The 23,631-nt window shown below is 47.7% G+C and overlaps 3 protein-coding genes across 6 annotated transcripts; 2 read left to right on the forward strand and 1 right to left on the reverse strand.

The window, feature by feature from the left end:
* The first annotated feature begins 21 nt into the window (after nucleotides 1-21).
* On the forward strand, nucleotides 22-4,773 carry LOC309362959 (uncharacterized protein). The gene is made up of 2 exons (XM_081899010.1): nucleotides 22-87; nucleotides 3,019-4,773. The coding sequence occupies exon 2, from the start codon at nucleotides 3,030-3,032 to the stop codon at nucleotides 3,702-3,704; it is 675 nt and encodes a 224-aa protein (XP_081755136.1). The 5' UTR covers nucleotides 22-87; nucleotides 3,019-3,029; the 3' UTR covers nucleotides 3,705-4,773.
* A 4,578-nt stretch (nucleotides 4,774-9,351) lies between these two features.
* Nucleotides 9,352-15,149, forward strand: LOC309362920 (uncharacterized protein). 4 transcript variants are annotated; one of them, XR_014165127.1, is made up of 4 exons: nucleotides 9,352-10,081; nucleotides 12,045-12,896; nucleotides 13,533-14,684; nucleotides 14,986-15,149. XR_014165127.1 is itself a non-coding variant. In XM_081898950.1 (3 exons), exons 2-3 carry the CDS (start codon nucleotides 12,821-12,823, stop codon nucleotides 14,342-14,344), a joined length of 888 nt encoding a protein of 295 aa, XP_081755076.1. In that variant the 5' UTR covers nucleotides 9,352-10,081; nucleotides 12,045-12,820; the 3' UTR covers nucleotides 14,345-15,149. The 4 variants fall into 4 exon arrangements, 3 of the variants coding, with proteins under 3 accessions (XP_081755076.1, XP_081755077.1, XP_081755078.1); XM_081898950.1 differs by having other exon boundaries at nucleotides 13,533-15,149; XM_081898951.1 differs by having other exon boundaries at nucleotides 12,781-12,896; nucleotides 13,533-15,149.
* A 1,847-nt stretch (nucleotides 15,150-16,996) lies between these two features.
* PFDN5 (prefoldin subunit 5) lies at nucleotides 16,997-23,308 on the reverse strand. Its single transcript, XM_081899078.1, has 6 exons — nucleotides 23,215-23,308; nucleotides 20,860-20,962; nucleotides 20,433-20,464; nucleotides 19,233-19,307; nucleotides 17,538-17,643; nucleotides 16,997-17,428 (listed from the first exon to the last, which is right to left on the reverse strand). Exons 1-6 carry the CDS (start codon nucleotides 23,284-23,286, stop codon nucleotides 17,349-17,351), a joined length of 468 nt encoding a protein of 155 aa, XP_081755204.1. The 5' UTR covers nucleotides 23,287-23,308; the 3' UTR covers nucleotides 16,997-17,348.
* Nucleotides 23,309-23,631: the final 323 nt, after the last annotated feature.

Below are 23,631 nucleotides of genomic sequence, written 5' to 3' on the forward strand. Positions count from 1 at the left end.
GCGCGGGGCGAAGACGCTCTTTCCGCTCCGTGTTAGCTGGCCCCGCCCCCCTCACAGTCTCCTCCAATCATTGCCGAGGGTCTCAGGGTAAAGCCCGCCCCACTCCTCCCTCTACCTGCCAATCCTCTCGCGGCTCTCCGAACAAGTCCTCTTCCCCCCGGCGAAGGGAGTTCCAGGGATACTCGGCTTAGCAGCTTCTGTCAAAGGCTCTTTCTTCCCCCCACGGGGGCGTTTTCTGGGCCTGGCTAAATTTTAGGCCCGGGAAGGGAGGAGGAAGAGGCAAAGCAGCGCTTCAGGCCAGTACGTTTCCGAGCTCAATCCAGTGTTGGTGCTGACCTTTAAAGCCCTAAATGGCCTCGGTCCAGTATACCTGAAGGAGCGTCTCCACCCCCATCGTTCAGCCCGGACACTGAGATCCAGCGCCGAGGGCCTTCTGGCGGTTCCCTCACTGCGAGAAGCCAAGTTACAGGGAACCAGGCAGAGGGCCTTCTCGGTAGTGGCACCTGCCCTGTGGAACTCCCTCCCACCAGATGTCAAAGAGAAAAATAACTACCTAACTTTAGGGAAGTTTTTAACAATAGATTATTGTATTTTAGTGTTCTGTTGGAAGCCGCCCAGAGTGGCTGGGGAAACCCAGCCAGATGGGCCGGGTATAAATAATAAATTATTATTATTATTATTCAGGTCCCATGCGCAATTTTGTTCAGCTCTGCGTTACAAAGAAGTCTGCAAATGTGACGTGAAGGTTGGGAATGCCTTCTTTTTTATTTTGATTCATTTTTTATTTTTTTATTATATATCTAAATCCAAAAATACATTCCAATACATGATAATTTTCTCTTTGGTTTTATTGACCTCCCCTCCCGTTTTTCATGGTGTTTTTAATTTATCCCAGTTGCTGCACCCTTGTCTTCTCTCTCGCATAACCACGACACAATAATATCTAAGCCTGTCTGTTGCTCATAGTTCAAATGCTGCTCGGAAATTCATCACACTCGTGGGCATAGCGGACTCTGCCTGCTGGAAGAAAACTCTTTTTTTTTATCAGATGTGCTTTATTGTCAGTGACAGGATTCTGGGAAAAGTGCCGCATTTGCAATCATTGTAATAAAATGCATTTCAGTTAATACATATGAAAAAACAAAAAAACAAAAATCTGAAGCTGTTGCAGCAGCCCACCCCCCAAATCTCATCATTTCACTATGCTCTGAATCAAGCCACACTCCTGAAGTGTCAGGACTGGGGGTTGATGTTTTTCCTTTCCCATGGTGGCCGTGGGTGTTTAATTTCATTGCTGTACAGTACAATGAAGTGCAAAGCACTGAATTCTCTATCTCTCTGCAAGGTAGCTTTATTCTTACCATTTTACAGATGCCAAGGGTGGGGGCTGACTGCTGTTGCTCTGGTGGGTTTGACATGCATCCAGACTGTATCTCAACATGCCCTTGTTCAGAGGGTATTTGGGGGGAGCAAGCCGGCAGGTTAGTCTTTATTGCAAATAGAATCAAGGCTGAATTCAAAAATATTTTGAAATCGAGTTTTCGTTTGTGTTTTTCTGCTTGTTGTGCAATCCCCTATTTTTTTTATACACCCTTACCTTACATCAGAGGGACGCAGGTGGCGCTGTGAGTTAAACCACAGAGCCTAGGATATGCCTATCAGAAGGTCGGCGGTTCGAATCCCCGCAACAGGGTGAGCTCCCGTTGCTTGGTCCCTGCTCCTGTCAACCTAGCAGTTCGAAAGCACGTCAAAGTGCAAGTAGATAAGTAGGTACCGCTCCGGCGGGAAGGTAAATGGCGTTTCCGTGTGCTGCTCTGGTTCACCAGAAACGGCTTAGTCATGCTGGCTACATGACCTGGAAGCTGTCTGCGGACAAACGCCAGCTCCCTCGGCCAATAAAGCGAAATGAGCGCCGCAACCCCAGAGTCGGTCACGACTGGGCCTAATGGTCAGGGGTCCCTTTACCTTTACCTCACATCACTATATCATAATTTGTGACAAGCAGAACAATCAGTCTTTGTTCCCTGGATAGACCTTTGTTCCACTCTAACAGGAGAAACCCAACAGACAAATGGTCCTGGGTGTGGCTGAAAAGCCAGACCTGGGGTTGGACTCACTCATAACTCTAGACTGAATATTATTAATAACACAAATTCTCCTGTTGGACTCTAGCACACAAAAAAATGTTTTCAGAGAGGTGCTGGTGGCAAGGAGTGTGCCAATTCAGTCTCACTTGACCACTCTGCTTTTGGGACACGGTTCCCTGTTCCTGTGTGTGTACACTATTGCCAGTTGCAGCAACAGTGTCAAATATTAATCCTGTGGTGTATCACCTCTTGAATATTATATAATACTTAAACACCACGGCATGTCAAGTGCTGTACTGCAATTAGAATCGACGTGCCCCAGTTGGGTATCTCTCAGAATTAGAAAATGATGCCTTTCACATTAAAAAGCTTCCAGTAAAAGGTAAAGGGACCCCTGACCATTAGGTCCAGTCGTCACCAACTCTGGGGTTGTGGCGCTCATTTCACTTTATTGGCCAAGGGAGCCGGCATACAGCTTTCGGGTCATGTGGCCAGCAGGACTAAGCCGCTTCTGGCGAACCAGAGCAGCGCACGGAAATGCCATTTACCTTCCCGCCGGAGCGGTATCTATTTCGAACTGCTAGGTTGGCAGGAGCAGGGACCGGGCAACGGTAGCTCACCCCATTGCGGGGATTCGAACCGCCGACCTTCTGATCATCAAGTCCTAGGCTCTGTGGTTTAACCCACAGCGCCACCCGCGTCCCCATAAAGCTTCCAGAGTTAACACTAAATACATGACTTCTGGTAAATGAGCCACCATAGACAACATTAGAGGGCTCTGAAAATTTGTGTCCCGGGCTTTTTAGACTTGTCTACCCATGTACTATCAGAAACCAAAGGGGAGCATTGGTTGTCAGGTGTGAATTATTTCTCCCCCAGCTCTCCTACCCCACTTAGATATATTCTGCTGATAGCTGAATTCTCTTTCCAGGATACAAAATAATGGCGAGCAGAAGGAAGGAAGGCAGCCTTACCCAGAAAGACCCCATAATAACAGATCCCCAGGGGGCAGAGGAACACTCTCAGAGGAGAACTTTGGACAGTGGCAGTCAGGAAAGAGACCGCAAGAGCCAGAGCGAGCCAGGGAGGCAGCAGAGTAAAAACACAGCCATTAGTAGGACGTTTGGTGTATCGTCCCAGTGCAAGGAAGGCATTGAAAGGCTGAAGGACCTCCTGGCTCTGCAAAGACCCCTCGCGAGGCCCACCATCTGCAATGAGTGTGGCAAGGGCTTCAGCCGTAGTTCGGACCTCGTCAGGCACCAGAACACCCACACAGGGGAGAAGCCCTATACCTGCACTGTCTGCAGCAAAGGCTTCAGCCAGAACTCCAACCTGCTGACCCACCAGAGGATACACACAGGAGAGAAGCCGTACCAATGCAGGGACTGCAGCAAGCGCTTCAGCGAGAGCTCTGCCCTCATCCAGCATCAGAGGACCCACACGGGAGAGAAGCCTTACGCGTGCGTGGAGTGCGGGAAGCGATTCAGCGTGAGTTCGAACCTCATCCGTCATCGGCGCACCCATACGGACGAGAGGCCTTATATCTGCGAGGAGTGCAGGGAGGGTTTCTGGCACAAGTTGCAGCTCAGGAGGCACCAGAAACTGCACGTAGCATAGCGTTTGGCGTAGGGGTGAGCTACAAAACCAAACCGCATACTGTGTAAAAGAGGAGGCCGATATGTAAAACTGAAACAGGTTTTTGTAGGGAATGTTCTCGTGCACATTTTCTGAACTCGGATCTTCCTGCAAAAAGAAAGTTAAAGTTGATCCTTCCAATTGAATTTTCCCAACCATTGCTCTCCTGTACAGATTTTGGGCTGCAATCCTATACACACAGAACTCAGTGGAACTTAGGTCTAAGAAGGCATGCAAGGAATTGCACTGCTGACGGGTTTAAGAAAAACTTAAAACACTTCACTATGACCACCTTGAAGTTAATCAGCAAAGCTGAAAAGTTAGGCTTTAAATATACTCCCAAGTCGGGTTTTGACACCAAACTTTGAAAAATCACTCACATTCCAAGTTTTGGCTCTAGTGTGGTTGTATATGGGATCAAAAGCATGTGAGGCTTCTATATTTTGGGACTCAATGGCCTGGTTCTCATGCTACGCTAAGACAAGTCAAACACACACAGGATCCAGAAGAGATGGTAGCGAATTTACTCCTTTTAAAAAATATATTATAATATTCATTTTACAACAAACAAAAGCAAAACCTATTAAAAAGCAACTTACGGCATGTGTCATATTTCGACTCCCTCCCCCTCTTTCTGTGGTTCCTTACATTTATATTTTTTACTGCATTTCTGAATCAAACCTATTCATTATTTATCCCATATATTCAATATATGTTTTATATCACTGCACATTTTTACATTAATCCTGCTAATCTGTTTATAATAGTCTTGTAAATATTCAATAAACAGTTTCCATTCTTTATTAAAAACTTGTCATCTTGATTTCTTATTCTTCTGTTAAACTTAGCCATTTCTGCATAATCTAGTAGTTTCTGTCACCATTCCTCTTTTGTCAGGACATTTTCTTCTTTCCATCTTGGGGCAAATAGCATTCAAGGGGCCGTGGTTGCATATATATATATATTGTATTGTTTTAGGTAACTTTGCTCTACTTCTGGTTGCTCAGCTGTTGTGTTGAGCTGTGCTGTGGCTTGGCTAAGTTTGTCATCCAAACCTTTGGATCCCTTCCAGTCGGGATTCAGGTCTCATCATGGGACTGAAACTGCCTTGGTCGCACTGGTTGATGATCTCCGGCGGGCTAGGGACAAAGGTGAGAGCTGTTTCCTAGTTCTGCTGGATCTCACAGCGGCGTTTGATACCATCGACCATAACATCCTTCTGGACCGTCTTGAGGGGCTGGGAGCTGGGGGCACTGTCCTACAGTGGTTCCGCTCCTTCCTCCTGGGCCGTGTTAAGAAAGTGGTGGTGGGGGATGAGTGTTCAGACCCCTGGGCTCTCACTTGTGGGGTGCCTCAAGGGTTCTGTCCTCTCCCCCATGCTTTTCAACATCTACATGCAGCCGCTGGGAGAGATCATCAGGAGGTTTGGGCTGGGTGTTCATCAGTATGCAGATGATACCCAGCTCTACCTCTCTTTTAAATCAGAACCAGTGAGGGCAGTGAAGGTCCTGTGTGAGTGTCTGGAGGCGGATGGAGGATGGATGGCGGCTAACAGATTGAGGTTGAATCCTGACAAGACAGAAGTACTGTTTCTGGGGGACAGGAGGCGGGCAGGTGTGGAGGATTCCCTGGTCCTGAATGGGGTAACTGTGCCCCTGAAGGACCAGGTGCGCAGCCTGGGAGTCATTTTGGACTCACAGCTGTCCATGGAGGCACAGGTCAAATCTGTGTCCAGGGCAGCTGTTTACCAGCTCCATCTGGTACGTAGGCTGAGACCCTATCTGCCTGCGGACTGTCTCGCCAGAGTGGTGCATGCTCTGGTTATCTCCCGCTTGAACTACTGCAATGCACTCTACGTGGGGCTACCTTTGAAGGTGACTCGGAAACTACAATTAATCCAGAATGCGGCAGCTAGACTGGTGACTGGGAGCTGCCACCGAGACCATATAACACCGGTCTTGAAAGACCTACATTGGCTCCCAGTATGTTTCCAAGCACAATTCAAAGTGTTGGTGCTGACCTTTAAAGCCCTAAACGGCCTCGGTCCAGTATACCTGAAGGAGCGTCTCCACCCCCATCATTCTGCCCGGACGCTGAGGTCCAGCGCCGAAGGCCTTCTGGCGGTTCCCTCATTGCGAGAAGCAAAGCTACAGGGAACCAGGCAGAGGGCCTTCTCGGTAGTGGCGCCCGCCCTGTGGAACGCCCTTCCAGCAGATGTCAAAGCGATAAACAACTACCTGACATTCAGAAGACATCTTAAGGCAGCCCTGTTCAGGGAAGTTTTTAACGTGTGATATTTTATTGTATTTTTGGTTTTTATGGAAGCCGCCCAGAGTGGCTGGGGAGGCCCAGCCAGATGGGCGGGGTATAAATAATAAATTATTATTATTATTATTATTATTATTATTATTATTATTATTATTATAAACCTAAGCTCATGGTTTGGCTCTCTTCAGACAAACCAAGAGCTGTAGCCAAGGCTTGTCCTATGGTTTATGGTTTGTGGTTTGTTTGGGAGAACTAACCCACATACCTGGGTTCAGACTACACACTGTGCTTAGCTTAGCTTAGCTCATCCCAACAGCAGAACCACCAGGGAGCAGCAAAGTGTCCGGGATCTCTTCCTTAGGAGCCCACATACTTGTGTGTTGATGCTGAGTCATGGTTTGGCTTAGTGTGATCTGCAAACCAAGCCCATAACACGCCCCTTGAAGCATTTCCACCCTTAAATTGAGTACATTTAAGACATATGGATTATGGCAGACGTCATGCTTCAAACACCAGCGTTGGAAGCATACAGGAGCTAGAGTAAACAGCAGTGTGTATACCGCCTCTGTCATCTCCATTAAATCCAGTGGGCCTACTTGTGTGTAAAATTTAGTCAACTTCCACCCTTTGGCAGGTACATTAATAGGTGGTGTTTACTCTGGAGGAATTAATGCAGTGCCACAATGTCCCTCACATTGCTTCCACTGAAATTGATGAGACTTTCTTCCATATGATCTGGGATGCTATGGTATACACATCCTGTCAATGGCACCCCTAAATTATTTCAAATCCTGGACTTACAGGGCCCCCCTCTGCAGACCACAAATATTACACTATATTTATTCAGTGTATGGCAGGGTAAGCCAGTCCTCCTTTGCTTAAGGGCCTTGGGCTTAAGTACACGAAAACCCTACGCAATATATTTTGGCACCTGAGGTGAACCACTGTAATAAAAAAAATTAAGGTCTTATCTATATAATAAAAGTTCATAACTGTACCATGCAAGCACGTACATAGATCAAAACAGGAAGACTGTCCTGAAACCATTTTGACTCCCAAACTGACCCAATGTTTTCTCTGCAAGGAGGGAGGGAGTGAGGGAACCTTCCCATTGTCTCAGGAATTGGGTAAGCACCATCTCAAAGGAATGGCCAGACTACCAGGAAACCCAATCAGATAAGGCATTATCAGATAACCTGGCAGACAGGAAAAACAACAACATTCAAATTTTTGTTTCAGACCATCTTTACTGTGATGTAGGTATGATGTTTGTGGGGAGTGGTCTTGGGTGACACCCCTTCTGTGATGTATGTATGATGTATGGAGGGGTGGTCTTGAGCTCCAGGGCAGGGAATTTAAAATGTCTATATAAGGGCAGGCACACCTTGGTTCTGGGTCCTCCTCCTTTCCTGCCTGTGAGGGGAGCACCCTTTTGCAACAGATCAGTAAAGATCAGGCTTACTAGCTGCTTTGCTTCTCAATATTCTCTGGATGGCCTCTGTTATTTTCTCCTACCAATAGGGAACCCACAGGGTCTTGGATACCCCATAAGGGGAAAAGGGCAAAATTTGTTTGTTGTTGCTGTTTACTCATTTAGTCGTGTACGACTCTTCGTGACCCCGTGGACCAGAGCACGCCAGGCACTCCTGTCTTCCACTGCCTCCCGCAGTTTGGTCAAACTCATGCTGGTAGCTTCGAGAACACTGTCCAACCATCTCGTCCTCTGTCGTCCCCTTCTCCTTGTGCCCTCCATCTTTCCCAGCATCAGGGTCTTTTCCAGGGAGTCTTCTCTTCTCATGAGGTGGCCAAAGTATTGGAGCCTCAGCTTCAGGATCTGCCCTTCCAGTGAGCACTCAGGGCTGATTTCCTTCAGAATGGAGAGGTTTGACCTTCTTGCAGTCCATGGAACTCTCAAGAGTCTCCTCCAGCACCATAATTCAAAAGCATCAATTATTCGGTGATCAGCCTTCTTTATGGTCCAGCTCTCACTTCCATACATCATTGTGATGTATGTATGATGTATGGAGGGGTGTTCTTGAGCTCCAGGGCAGGGAATTTAAAATATCTATATAAGAGCAGGCACACCTTGGTTCTGGGTCCTCCTCCGTCCTCTGCGTGTGAGGAGAGCACCCTGTTGCAACAAATCAATAAAGACCAGGCTTCCTAGCCGCTTTCCTTCTCAATATACAGTGGCAACTTGGGTTACAGACGCTTCAGGTTACAGACGCTTCAGGTTACAGACGCTTCAGGTTACAGACGCTTCAGGTTACACACTCCGCTAACCCAGAAATAGTGCTTCAGGTTAAGAACTTTGCTTCAGGATAAGAACAGAAATCGGGCTCCGGCGGCACGGCAGCAGGAGGCCCCATTAGCTAAAGTGGTGCTTCAGGTTAAGAACAGTTTCAGGTTAAGAACGGACCTCCAGAACGAATTAAGTACTTAACCTGAGGTACCACTGTACTCTGGTTGGCCTCTGTTATTTTCTCCTACCAATAGGGAGCCCACGTAAGGACTATATACAGGCTGTTGGATACCCCATAAGGGAAAAAGGGCAGATTTTGTTTACAACACCACAAAATGCCACACATGCCCTACCATCCCGCCAGTGAATAAGAGGAACAAAGATGGAATCATAGAATTGTAGAGTTGGAAGGGACGCCAAGGATCATCTAGTCAACCCCCCAGCAAATGATGCAGGAATCTCAGATGAACAAATATCCACATCAAGATCTTGCCACGTGGGTGGGCTGGCCCTGGTCCTACTGAGGGTCTCCTGCTGGCACTTTCTGGGTGCATCGCCAAAGAAAAGGGTGTTGTTGTTGTTTAGTCGTGTCCGACTCTTCATGACCCCATGGACCAGAGCAAGCCAGGCACTCCTGTCTTCCACTGCCTTCCGCAGTTTGGTCAAACTCATGCTGGTAGCTTCGAGAACACTATCCAACCATCTCGTCCTCTGTCGTCCCCTTCTCCTTGTGCCCTCCATCTTTCCCAACATCAGGGTCTTTTCCAGGGAGTCTTCTCTTCTCATGAGGTGGCCAAAGTATTGGAGTCTCAGCTTCAGGATCTGTCCTCAGGGCTGATTTCCTTCAGAATGGATAGGTTTGATCTTCTTGCAGTCCATGGGACTCTCAGGAGTCTCCTCCAGCACCGTAATTCAAAAGCATCAATTCTTCGGCGATCAGCCTTCTTTATGGTCCAGCTCTCACTTCCATACATCACTACTGGGAAAACCATAGCTTTAACTATATGGACCTTTGCTGGCAAGCTGGTGTCTCTGCTTTTTAAGGTTTGTCATTGCTCTTCTCCCAAGAAGCAGGCGTCTTTTAATTTTGTGGCTGCTATCACCATCTGCAGTGATCATGGAGCCCAAGAAAGTAAAATATCTCACTGCCTCCATTTCTTCCCCTTCTATTTGCCAGGAGGTGATGGGACCAGTGGCCATGATCTTCGTTTTTTTGATGTGGAGCTTCAAACCATATTTTGCGCTCTCCTCTTTCACCCTCATTAAAAGGTTCTTTAATTCCTCCTCACTTTCTGCCATCAAGGTTGTGTCATCTGCATATCTGAGTTGTTGATATTTCTTCCGGCAATCTTAATTCCGGTTTGGGATTCATCCAGCCCAGCCTTTCGCATGATGACTTCTGCATATAAGTTAACAGCTCCCAGCCAGCTGCAGACCTCCCCGTCCCTAACGGAGAAGAAACTCGCCCACCGACTTTTCCGACGGCATCTTTCACCCCTCAGGGTGCGTATATTTATAGACACCCCACTTTCCTTTTCAAGAAAGCATGCTGATTTCCTAGGACAACCGCCCCCCTCCCCATCTCTTAACCATAGAGCTAGCAATACCTCCCTCGTCCTAGCGATCACCAGGAAATACAGCGGCGGGGAGGAGGTGGAATAGGGGATTAAATCTAACTGGGACCTTCCTGTTCCCAGCAGCCCCCTGAACTGAGCTGAGAGTTGAGCTGGAGTGCAATCGCTGCCGTGGCTCAGCCTCCTTTCTCTTGCCTCCGGTGGGGGTGGTGTCTGGAAAAATAAAAATAAATCAGAACGGGTTGTACCTTGCTTCCTTCATCTTCCCAGGGCAAGTGAGTTTGAACCGAGGGATCTGGGGGGGGGGGGAGGAGAGATATCGGGAAGAGGGGTGGGGGGGAGATCATTGCATTTGCAAGATTTGCAAGCGGAATTGGCAAGATTTGCAAGGGGAGCATCGCCAGACACGACCTCCCTCCCTCTGCAAACCGCATCCCGAGTGGACAGCATTGCGCCTTTTTTTCCACTTTGCAAAAGACTTTGCATGTTTATTATTGATCAGATTTCTCCCCTGCTTGCCACCCTTGGTGTGAGTTTCCTTGTTCTTCCCATTGCTCCCGTCTCTCTCTCTGTCGTTCTCACGTCGGTGCAATCTCGAAATGGTTCCTTCTCTCCGGGGATGTGGCATCGCGCCTCAGATCTGCAGGATTTCGGGGTCCGGCTGGCCGCCGATTGTCCCCCCCCCCCTCCTTCCTCCACCACCTGCTTGCTCGCCTCTGCCCCCAATGACATTGCTCGATCCCAAGATGGCCACCTCGGGCGAGACAGAAAGCTGTCATTTTCAAAGTTGCGGCTCCGGGGGTACAGCGAGGCATCGCTGCGGGGCATCAAGTTAGAGGTTTCCGGGGCTGAGTAAGGCGGCCGTGGGGATGGGTCTTTATCTTCCTGAGCGGTGCAAAATGGGGAGTGGGGGTTTGGGGTATGGGAAGGTTCTGTTGGTTGGTTTTTAACTTTAGACGACACTATTTAAAGCTCTCTCTAAGTACTGCGGCTAACAGATTTATTGTGGCATGAGCGCAACAGCCACGTGATTGCTCTTTGTATTTGTTTTTGTGTGTGCAAGGAGCTTACATGGCCGTTCCTCTGTAATATGTTCTTGTAAGGATGGTGCTTTGGGTTAAACCACAGAGCCTAGGAATTGCAGATCAGAAGGTCGGCAGTTCGAATCCCCGTGACGGGGTGAGCTCCCGTTGCTTGGTTCCTGCTCCTGCCAACCTAGCAGTTCAAAAGCACCTCAAAGTGCAAGTAGATCAATAGGTACCGCTCCGGCGGGAAGGTATACGGTGTTTCCGTGCGCTGCTCTGGTTTGCCAGAAGCGGCTTAGTCATGCTGGCCACATGACCTGGAAGCTGTACGCCGGCTCCCTCGGCCAATAGAGCAAGATGAGCGCCGCAACCCCAGTTGGCCACGACTGGACCTAATGGTCAGGGGTCCCTTTACCCTTTACCTTTTATAAGGATAGTTAGGCAATAGTGGCCTGATTTTCATTTTTATTGTTACTAAGTCCGCATGTGCAACAAGCTTATTATTATTTCATTTTCATTGTCACTAGGTCCCCAGGGGCAACAAGCTACAAGCTTCTTCTTCTTCTACAAGCTGCTGCTGCTTCTCCTTCTCCTTCTTCTTCTCCTCCTCCTCATCATCATTCTTTTGCCCTCATCTCCACCCCCCCTGATGTTCTTTTGGTTGACTGGATTCGTATTGTGGGAGGCTCACAGTTGGCAGCGTTTTTTAGAAAAGGAATATACTCACCAGTAGCTTGATTACATGGCTGCAATCCCATGCAGTTTCTTGGCAGTGAATCCTGCCAAACGCAATTGGTCTTAATCCATTGATTCAGCGGTTAAAGTTGCCTATGGATAGAGCAATAACTCTGAAGCACATTTTGTTGGGAGGTTGCATGCATACCGGGTGGGAACATAACTCAGCGGGAGAGCATATGTTCTTGCATACAGAAGGTTCCTGCTTCAATCTGGGACAATTAAAAGAGAAGTGGGAGAGGAGGTCTCCTCCTGGCATCAGCAGGAAGGGTTGGGAGAGAAGTCTGCCTAAAACTTTGTAGAGCCGCTGCCAACCAGTGTAGGCAGCATTGGGATAGATGGGCCAATGAATGATGGGTGCAATTCATCTGGTATTTTATTTGAATGGTTCCTTTTAGCTCCTCCTTTGTTAAATAATAAAAGTGGAACAGCAATTAAGGTTTAAGTTGTATACTGGTCTTCCTCTGTATCTTTTCAGGAAATGCTGGGCTGGTAGCACTGAACCCTGTTTCAGGGCCTTCACTACAATTCCCATCTTCCCTGACTGTTGGCTATACTGGCTGGGGCTGATGGGAGTTGGAATCCAACATCCGTGGAGGGACACAGGTTCTCCATCCTTGGTCTACACCACGGCGGTAGTTTCAGAACAAAGTAGCTGATTCCCCATCTCGTGAGATAGGAGGCATTCTTATGTTCCCAGTGAAAGGATGAGATTCAAATCACTGGTAACTGGAGTGCTTTTGCTCTGTCCTCTGTGGTCAAGGCACAGTTTGATTTGGGAATACCCCTGGAACATATTTTCAAGGTTGGGGCTCAAACCCTGAAACGTGTTGAGGCACTACAAAAAGAGTGTTGCTTAACGCGTGCAGAGTGCATTTTGGTCACCTCTGAGCAGGGTGGGCTTTACAGGGCAGGGCTTTTAGATCAGAACGTGCCATTTTGTGAAGCCTTGGCACTTTTCGGTGTAGAGGTTGAGTCCTCCCAAGTGGAGGTCATAGATCGGCAGAGCTAGATAGGCCTCGCTGTACCAGCATGGCTCCCACCAGAAGACAAGAGAGAGCATGGCTTGTTAGTCAGAGGAGAGGCTGAGCGATCTCAAGCTGTAGACAATTATGTTCCCTTTCGCCCAGTACTGCTTCTTTGTGAACATCTGTTACCAACTCCAGAAATGCTTGATACTTCCTCTGATTTCAACTCTCTCATTCCCCCCATAGCAGTAAGATTCTGGCTTGAAGGAGGAAAAAGCTCTTTGAGATGGACTGTGAAGACCCAGGTCATGTGGAGATCCACAACTCAGATGATGGTGGGATTGTACGGAGAGTCTACGTAGGTGAGATGCTTGGCCCAGTTGCACATCCTTGTGTGGGTCCCATTATTGTTATTACAACATTTTTATTACGCCCTGGTCTAAACCACTGAGCCTAGGGCTTGCCGATCGGAAGGTCAGTGGTTCAAATCCCCGCGACGGGGTGAGCTCCCGTTGCTCGGTCCCAGCTCCTGCCAACCTAGCAGTTCGAAAGCACGTCAAAGTGCAAGTAGATAAATAGGTACCGCTCCAGCGGGAAGGTAAACTTGAAGTTGAAATGTAGAATAGGGACATGGGCAAACACACTAGCTATCATTTTGGTGTTTTGCGTGCAGACAGGACAACCACTGGCAAGTTTAAACTGAACCAGCTCTTCTTGGCCACTTAGGGAAAATAGTAGGAATGGTGCAATAAAAGTATGCCAAATGGGAGAAATTATACAAACTATCATAATAAATGTGGGTTGCACCATTAGCTTTTTCATAACACTTGGGTTATCTAGGAGCAGGTGTGTGACTGTTTCTAAACTCAGCCCTGGTGGGTTCCCATTTTTGAAAGCCTCAGACTTAAAAGACCCATTCTTCTGACTTCTGGGGATCAGCTTGTGGGTCTTGGCACATTGCTCCTGTGGCTGATCTATGTGGCACTTTTCCCCTACAGCTGACAAAGGTGAAGATGATCTGGAGCACGAGACCATCCAATCCAGCACTCAGCATGGACAGTCCAACTGGAAGGCAAATTCCCAGCAGGAAGAATCAGCAGTGGACCGGCAGGGGAGCCCGCTAGCCCCTGGCAGCTATGGCGAGGGCGAGGGGGCGGTTGCCGCCGCAGTGGTCTCGCGCCCCACCAAGCAGCGCCCCTTCATCTGCAACGAGTGCGGCAAGAGCTTCAGCCACTGGTCGAAGCTGCTGCGGCACCAGCGCACGCACACCGGCGAGCGGCCCAGCACCTGCACCGACTGTGGCAAGAGCTTCTCGCAGAACTCGCACCTGGTGCAGCACCGGCGCACGCACACCGGCGAAAAGCCCTACGTCTGCCGGGACTGCGGCAAGAGCTTCAGCTGGAGCTCCAATCTCATCCAGCACCAGCGCATACACACGGGAGAGCGCCCTTACACGTGCGGGGACTGCGGGCGTAGCTTCACCCAAAGCAAGAACCTGGCCAAGCACCGGAGGACGCACACGGGTGCCCGGCCATTCCGCTGCCCAGAGTGCGGGCGGGGCTTTGCGCACACGGCCGGCCTGGTCAAACACCAGCGCCTGCGCCACGACACGGACTCCCCCATCGGACATCCTTGCCCGGAATGTGGGCAGCGCTTCCGGGCACCTTCCGAGGTGGAGCGCCACCGCGTGGCTCACCATGGCGTCGCCCCCTCGGAGCCCTTCATTTGCGTGGAGTGCGGAGAGTGTTTCACCAAGAGAACTACGCTCATCCGCCACAAGAGAGTGCACAAGCCCATCTTTGTGCGTTGAGGCTTTTCGTTCCCCCGTGTGGGAGAGGAATTCCAAACGTCGATGCCCAGGCTTGCTGCCTGAAGACTACAGGTTGGGGTCCGAGGTGACTCTGGACTGCAACCTGGGTGTTGCTTGGCCAGGTCAAAGGCCCTGATGGGGCCAACGTGCAAAAAGCCACTGGGTGGTGACGAGGAGGAGGAGGAGGGAAGAAGAGGAGAAGCTTGGACTTCAGGCCCTTGTCGGGAGACTGGTTGCAGCCCAGATCTCGAACTGCCAGTGGGGCAGAATGAAAGCGGAGCACAACTAACTCACCTGCTGAGAATCTACAGGCCCTGGACCCTCCTCCTGTACATACAATGTGTGTGTGTTGGGGGGGGGGGATTCTTTAGTTAGCAGCCATAATAGAAAACCTTCAAGGGGAGGGAGGGGGAAGAGATCCAGTCAGCAAGTCTCCCTGAGACTTGGATGGAAGAAAGAATTCAGACGAGGAAGCATCTCGCAGCAGAACTGAGTTGCCTCAGGGAAGGAGCGTGGACCATTGGGGCAGGGGAAATTGGACGGCGGTTGAGGAGGGGACAGGGGGATTGAACAAAACCTTGTGAAATAAAAGTTTTGTGTATCTCCTGATCTCAAAGTGCCAAACTCGTTCTTTCTTTCAGAAGTTTGCGATCGAATAAGGGCAGTTCGAGAGACCAAGGTAGGCAATGTGGCGGAATGGGAAGATGGACCAAATTCTGAACAGGAGATGAACAGCACTGATAAAAAGGCCACTCACTGGGAGATTGTGGTGGCTGATGGGCTGTACAGAAGAAGAAGAAAAGGAGACACTATGGACTAGAAGACGTTTAAGCCCAACAAGAGAACATAGCAAGTCTTTTTTGCAGTGCAGGGTACAAACTGGTATCTGGGGCAGAACCTAGTTCATTTTAAAGCTGTTCCTTGTGTTTATGGCTATGGATGCAAAAGACTGTTTTCATAGATGGGCCTTAATCTTCCCAGCCTCATGTTCCTCTCCTGATAAATACCCACATTTGCATACCCACATTTCTCTACCTATATTACTACAAGCATACTTTATCAACTACAGTGAAGCAAAAACTGCAGAAGATAGATCTCTACAATAGTAGTAACAGTATTATCTGGCCTATGTGAGTCCTTCAGATGCTGAGGGTTCCTGCAGGGGAGGAAAGTTGTTGTTTCCCCCCCTATAAAATGAAACATCTTTGCTTTCTGGTTTCCTGAGAAAACTTACAAATAGTCCATCACACAGGGAGACAAGTGAGAGGTATACAGATTCAGGCTGCTGATACAACTACGATATGTCTCTATGGCTGCATTTGGGTATAGCTCAACCATGGTTTAATGCAGAGACAGGGAAGCTGAGGCATTCCAGATGGTGTCGGACTCCCAGTTATCATCATCACTGACCACTGGCCATGCTGGCGTAAGATGATGGGAGTTGAAAGTCCTAACTGGAGGCCCATAGGTTTAGCATTAACGGAATGAACTTCAAGAAGAAGAAGAAGAATTTGGATTTGATATCCCACCTTTCACTCCCTTTAAGGAGTCTCAAAGCGGCTAACATTCTCCTTTCCCTTCCTCCCCCACAACAAACACTCTGTGAGGTGAGTGGGGCTGAGAGACTTCAAAGAAGTGGGACTGGCCCAAGGTCACCCAGCAGCTGCATGTGGAGGAGCGGAGACGCGAACCCGGTTCCCCAGATTAGGAGACTACCGCTCTTAACCACTACACCACACTGGATGTTCCTCGCCCTCTGGGCTGAAGCAAGTAAGCTTCATAAACTTTGAGAGAAATTCAACATAGTGCTATGGCAATCATTCAGACAGTGCAAGCATTTCGGCTTTCCAGATAGAACAACCCCCCCCCCATGCTGTTCTGGGAGCTCTCCACCCAGGCAATTTGGGGAAGAGAGAGGGGGCAAAGGCACTGGTGCTTGTGGGACTTGTTATATGAGTGCGCCCCTAAGGGTCTTAAGTTTGCTTCTTTCAACTAATCATTGTTACAATTAACTAGTTTGTCCGGGTTAAGATGACACGGATGGTTGTACCTATTCTAAAACAGAAACAAAAAGCTTCTAGACTCCTCGATGCTGCAGCAGAGGATAAAGGGGGGGGGGGGAGTATGTGAGTCCAAAGCTTGCAGTGCAAACCAGCCCTATTGGATTTACTTTGGAATAAATATGCTTATGACCACACTAAGAGGGCCTTCTCGGTAGTGGCGCCCGCCCTGTGGAATGCCCTCCCTTCAGATGTGAAGGAAATAAGAAGCTATCTTATCTTTAAAGGACATCTGAAGGCAGCCCTGTTTAGGGAAGTTTAATATTTAATGCTGTACTGTTTTTAACATTTGATTGGGAGCCGTCCAGAGTGGCTGGGGAAACTCAGCCAGATGGGCAGGGTATAAATAAATTATTATTATTATTATTATTATTATTATTATTATTATTATTATTATTATACCTAGTGAATGTACAATCCAGTACTCAGCCCTAGGATGTAGACATATTCTCCCTCAATAGCATTTCATACATATATCTGATTAATGCTATTTGCCCAAGATCTAAAGAGGTTAACAGCTGCTCACTTATATGTCCCAGTTCCTTGCCTTCGCCTCCCATTTCTGAAGATCACACTAGTGGGTCCACACACATTGCACTTTCTCTCATCCTACCAGTTTATTTTGTACAATTCCATTTACAAGTGACAAAAATTCCCCACTGGGCTTTAAAAATGAAAGGCCATCTCATGTCACAATCAGCAATACATAACAACCACCCCAAGAATAAAACTGGCGAAAGCCCGTCGCCTTAAAAGGATGGGATCCTCAAAATGGTCATTGTTCCCATAAAAGATTTTGTTATATCACAATCCCGTATTTATTAAAGCAACTAACGCCCCACCCTCTCCTCACCCTCAGCTGCACAGCTGAATGGATAGCTGCAAAATTGGGTTTACATCACAAAATGGTGAACTGTGAAGGCGCGTGTGTGACCAGTGTTTTGCTAGGCCTTTGCTGCGGCTGCCTGTGAGGTCCCCGCTGCTGTTAGTTGCTGAATCTTATGGCTCATCATCTCTATTACAGCTGCAATAGAAGAAACAGAGAAGAGTAAAGAACTTCACCCCAGCCACAGCTGCTCGGATCAAAATGGACCCTCACCAATTCCAGGGCTTTGCCTGCCATCAGGCCTCACCTTGCTTCATTGCGTGCTTCTCCTGGAGCGCCGGCTGGATTTTCTCCATCTGTTTTGTCAGGAAATCAATCTTCCTCTTGAAGAAATCTCTGGCGTCGTCCACTGACTGCAACATCAAACGCACTTGGTGGATATCATCAAAATAGCTTTCTAGACAAAGGGTGCTGAGCCAGACCCTTAGGAGACATATTCAAAACAATTTTGAATTCTCCAATCTGGTGCCCTTCCAAATGCTGTGGACTACAACTCCCACCAGCCCCAGCCAGCAAAGGATGATGGGAGCTGTAGTCCAACAACATACAGGAGGCCTGACTTAAACCCTTAACCAGTCTGGCGTGCTCTGAATCTTTTATACTCGCACCTGCCATAGAGTCTGTCTCTTTGGATATATGAAACCCCTGCTAAGAAATATTACTAGACTTACTGGAACTGTTTGGCCTTCTCTTTCAAGTTTGTCAGACACAATGCCCAAAGAGGAATATTTGTTCCTTTTCAGGTTAGGCCTATTCCAGTAACAAGTCTATTCAAGGGCCATTTCATATTTGATGCCGGATGGTGTAGTCACTATTAAAAAACATGGATCTATCTTAAAATGTTGAAAGGGCTCATGACATCAGCTCCCCAGCAACACAGAGTGAATCCATACTATTGGACCAATCCACACTGGAATCCATTTACCAATCTTACAGAGACAGCCAGAAAAAACAATGGGCAGAACTGAGCATCTGCTGGGACCAAAAACTGTTGAGGAGCCCATTGTTGGTCCCCAACTCCATTTTTCTTACTAATTCTTCTTACTATCCTCCATTTTTCTTACTAATTCCCATGGAGGGAATGTGCTCTTCCAGGCACACTAGCAGCACAAATCTATGGGCATAGATATTACATATAAAATGAAAGCCTCCTCCTTAACAGAATTCTATTTTAATGAACTGAATAGAGCCAAAGTTTTATGAGTCATTGGCGGTAAGAGAGTGTGTTTCTGTATGAACTTAATAATGTTTAGTTTATTTTTTTAGCTGTTATTTTGTTAATATTGTTATATAGGTTATAAATGCCCTACTGATTTGTTAATCATATAATATGACTTACGCTGTTACTGTGATTCTTAGCTTATTTTCTAGTTGCTGGTTTGTTAATATTGTAATTGTTTTGTTAATTATATTATATGATTTATTCTGTAATTGTGAGGTTTTATTATGTTATTCTTATTTATTGTTTTGTAAGCCACTTTTGGGGTTCATTTGAATGGAAAAGCAGCAGAGAAATGCAATCCACCAAATCAAAACAATCATATTTGCCAAGAAATCCCTTTCCCTGATCTCTGATTCAAATCCCCTGTTTATGAAGCCGGCTATGGTTATACAGTGGTATGGGAATGCAATTTGTACATTCTCAATGACATCGCCTCCCATCCCCTGGCCCAAATACACATGATGGGAAATGTGACAAAGAGGGCAGGCGGATAAGCCTCCAGGGCTCCTCAAAAACTCATCCACATTGAGAGCCCCAGAAACAGTCCATTCAGGCAGAAGACCAAAATCTGCATTGAGAACGGTTCAACTCAACCCAACAGTTCAAGGCAGAAAGTACTGGAGCATTAGACCACAGCAGGCCCCAACGTTTCACATGAACTCAAACCATGCAGCTGCTTTAATAAGAATTCCACGTGAATCTCAAGAATGGATGCCTTACCTTTTCTACATAGTAACCTGTTCCTACATCTATCAAGACATGAGCAACATCGGAAAGCTTCCCAGGAACGTACATCTGTGAGAGAGGTTAAGGAAACGCAGAAGGAACAGGGAGGAACCATGTGACATGCAGGTAACCCACAACCTGTGTGTGGCTCTTCCATGTGGACCACACGGATGCCCAAGCTACCATGTGCTCGCTGATGTCTTCCCAGCGGACTGGATGACAGCCAATACATAAAAGCTCAATCCAGACAAGACTGGATATTTTACCTTGATGGGTCAACAGTAGCCCAGTGAGCTGTTTTAGCCTGAAGATGCAAATGATCTTTAAGCCTGAGGTTGCAGCACCACATGATACAGCGAGGTTTAAGTAAGCCGGCTGCAGTTGAATATTTTACATACGTCATCATGGAGACTTGAGTGTCAGTGATACGATGAGGTCACAGCCGTAAGCTGACATCACTGACACTCAAGTCTCCATTATGACATATGTAAAATATCCAACATTACTAAAGGCATGAGTTGTCAAAACAATTGGGGATACAGTTCCTAAAAGGTGCCTTCTCCAACTGCAGCCAGCTTACTCAAACCTTTCAACTTTGGTTTAAACAAATGCATAGCGCTTATTCCAAAACCAATCATTTGTCCAAAAACAGTTGGGATAGTAGGACAAAAATCAAGAACCACGGGGAATAGGAGCATGCAAGTGCTGAAGATAAAAAATCCAAGTGGCCAGCACAAGATGTACCTGCTCAACCCAGTTGCTGAAAAACTCCCAAAGGCTAAAGCCTTTAACTCTGAATCATGAAACAGGCTCCAGAGAGAACTATGAGACGTTTACACTCTTCTAATAAGGTATCTCCACAAATGTGGTTGCAGATTAGAGGATGGAAGGATTCTATGAGAGATGTTGCTCCCTGAAAAGTTTTATGCCAGGGCTCAGGAGCCTGTGGCTCTCCAGATATTGTTGGACTCCAACTCCTTTTAAGCCCACCCAACAAAGCCAATGGTTAGGATGATGGGAGCTGTAGTTCGGCAACATCTGCAAACCACAGGTTCTCCGTGCCTGTTCTAGACACTTTGTTGCAGATTAATCAAACAGTCAAATTATAGGAAAAGAATGGCTGCTTAAGGGAGAAAGGTTTTGCGCCGTAAGCTGTGCTGCTGCAATACCACCACCATCTTGAGGAAAGGATACAGAGCTTGAAAGTGGGACCAGTAACTCTTTACCTGATGAGACAAAAATATAGGACTTTTACATTACAGAGCATCTCCACAATAATGATTTGTCAAAGTCAGAATCCAATTGTGCCATGTAATTTATTGGTTACTTTTGTAAAACATAAAAAACACACATCTGAGTTGAAGGAACTACCATTGAGCTCCTTCATATCATCTTTCATACCATTTTCTAAGAAACCACAGTAAGGTATGTTTCACTCATATTCTAAGGAGTGGAACAAGGAAGATATTTGACCTAAAGTTAACACAATCATTATACATCACTACTAACTTTTAGTATTTGTGTCAATGTTCTGCATTTTCATTGTTGTAACTCACTTTGAATTCCTCTTTTTAGGGGGCGGGGAAGCAGGATATAAATTTTAAAATATAAAGTCACTTGCCTTCATTGGTTTTATTCAAAACCATCAGACAGTCCTTGGCTTCCACATATTTTGTCTGCACCACCTTAAGTTGTGCAATGGATGAAGAAAGGAACTCCACTTCCTATAGAAGGCATACAAAAATCAAGGCTCAGCATCAAATAACTTTGTTGCCACCAGGGGTCGCTATTCTACTATAAGTACTACAAACATTACTCTAGTAATGGTGGGATATTGCTTCAATGAAACACCAACTGCTCCCATCAAAAAGCCCTGTAAGTGTTGGAGGACACTCACAAAGTTCTGCGATCACTTGGAGGAGGTGAAAGACTACAAAGTGAGGGGGGGTGATTCATCCCTCACTTCCCAATCTCTTAACAGGAAGATAACATCAAAATGTTGAAAGGATAACTGAATAGCAGAAGACAATGAAGGCTGAGGCGACCTCATCTTACCATAGCATCACAAACCAGGTCAAGGAAGTGATAAAAAAAGAAAGCATGCATGTACTACACAAATATTTGCAAGGGATTTAATCTCCACAGGAAAGAGGTAGGTAGGTTACAAAAAAATCTAAAGTTCATGGAGATCCAATCTTATTCAAAGCCCTCTGCTTCAAAAGCAGTACGGTACTCCTGAGAGTAAGGTAAAGGTAAAGGGACCCCTGACTATTAGGTCCAGTAGTGGCCGACTCTGGGGTTGCAGCGCTCATCTCGTTTTATTGGCCGAGGGAGCTGGCGTACAGCTTCCGGGTCATGTGGCCAGCATGACTAAGCCGCTTCTGGCGAACCAGAGCAGAGCACGGAAACGCCATTTACCTTCCCGCCGGAGCGGTACCTATTTATCTACTTGCACTTTGATGTGCTTTTGAACTGCTAGGTTGGCAGGAGCAGGGACCGAACAATGGGAGCTCACCCCGTCGCGGGGATTCAAACTGCCGACCTTCCTAGGCTCTGTGATTTTAACCCACAGCGCCACCCACGCCCCCTCCTGAGAGTAGGGATACCCAGCTCCCCTGAGGCTCAGATCCTGAGCTTCACAGGATGATGAGGCAGGAAGCTCAGAGGCGTCCACTAAATGCTGCTCAAGTGAAGAATTTAGCTTTCTCTTCCCACCCCCCAACCCTTGATTCTGGCCCTTCTCCCTTCCACTGGAGACCTTGCAAAAAGGAGGAATGACTCTTAACTGTCAGAAATTACTTCCTGATGTTTAGCAGGAATCTCCTTTCTCGTAACTTGAATCCGTTGCTTCAGGTTGTGGCCTCTGCAGCAAGCTCGCTCCATCCTCCATGTGACAGCCCTTGAGATATTTGAAGGTGGCAACCCTAACTCCTCTCCGTCTCTTCTTTTCCAGGTTAAACATACCCAACCTCCCTCAACCATTCCTCATTTTGCAAGACCCTCGATCGTCTTCATTTGCCCTCCTTTGCTTCTAAGCATCTTTCTTAAACTGTGGTGCCCGGAATCGGACACAGCTCTTCCAGGCGTGGTCTGACCCAAGGCAGAATAAGAGCAATCCGATGACTTCCCTTGATCCCCAGGGCACTATATTTCCGCTGAGGCGGCCTAGGATAGCATTGGCCTTTTTTGATGGGGTGGTGCGATTACAGTGGTACCTCAGGTTAAGAACTTAATTTGTTCCGGAGGTCCGTACTTAACCTGAAACTGTTCTTAACCTGAAGCACCACTTTAGCTAATGGGGCCTCCCGCTGCTGCTGCCCGATTTCTGTTCTCATCCTGAAGCAAAAGTCTTAACCTGAGGTACTATTTCTGGGTTAGCGGAGTCTGTAACCTGAAGCATATGTAACCTGAAGCATATGTAACCTGAAGCATATGTAACCTGAAGCGTATGTAACCCGAGGTACCACTGTATTCTTGTTTGAATTGTGACCCAAACTTTAATGGCAAATTAACAGCACCCATGCATTTTTTTTTTTAAAAACCATTATGTATTTTGTTTTCTACAGGACACACTGCTTTCAAAACACTGGCATAAATGGAATCTGTAAGACACACTTGAATTTTCCCTTGTCATGGGGCATTTCAAAAATGCCTTAAATCGAGTGTGGGGAACCTGGCGGTTGGGACTCCAACTCCCATCACCCCCGACCACTGGCCAAGCTCGCTGGGGCTGATGGGAGTCGCAGTCCAGCAGAGCCTTGGAAGGTGGGGGGCTTTTTTGTGGGGCGGGGAGAGGGAAGCATAGCTTCCCCATCTCTGCCCCAAATCCCCGATGCATTTCCTCCCACTTGGCTGCCTCAGGCGCGGCCGCCCAACCTCCCCTCTCCCGCCTCAGGCTAGTTTGAGCGGGAAGCGGCCGGCCGTTCATTCCCCACCCGACCCTCTCGCCCCCAGTCGCTAAGGCTCGTTCCCTCACCTGGTCCAGCTGGTTCTTCAGCACCTCCAGCTGCGGCAGCGAAAGCTCCGTGATGTTCACCTGCTGCGCCATCTTGGGAGGCGAGGGGGGAAAAGGCGCCCTCTCCAGCCGGCGGAGTCTATGATCAGTCCGCCTATTGGGACTCGGCACCTACCGGAAGCTCCGCCCCGCCTCCCTAGCAACGGCCAAAGAGGGCAAGAGCCAGCCGGCAATGCCGCACGCCATCCTCACTTCCGGTTGCATGTCGACGTCCTACTCCTGCGGGGCGAGAGTGGCGAGAAGGCTACAGAGAATTTTCGTAAGGATGTCCAGACCCGGCTCAAAGTTGTTTTGCTCCGTTGGACGAATCTCTTTCTTAATTTTGTTAAAATCAGTTAAAGGGGAGTCTGGGGCGGGAGCTTGTGACTTTGCAGATAA

Source organism: Podarcis melisellensis, assembly GCF_964234715.1.
Source record: "Podarcis melisellensis genome assembly, chromosome: 2".
Taxonomy (NCBI): domain Eukaryota; kingdom Metazoa; phylum Chordata; class Lepidosauria; order Squamata; family Lacertidae; genus Podarcis; species Podarcis melisellensis.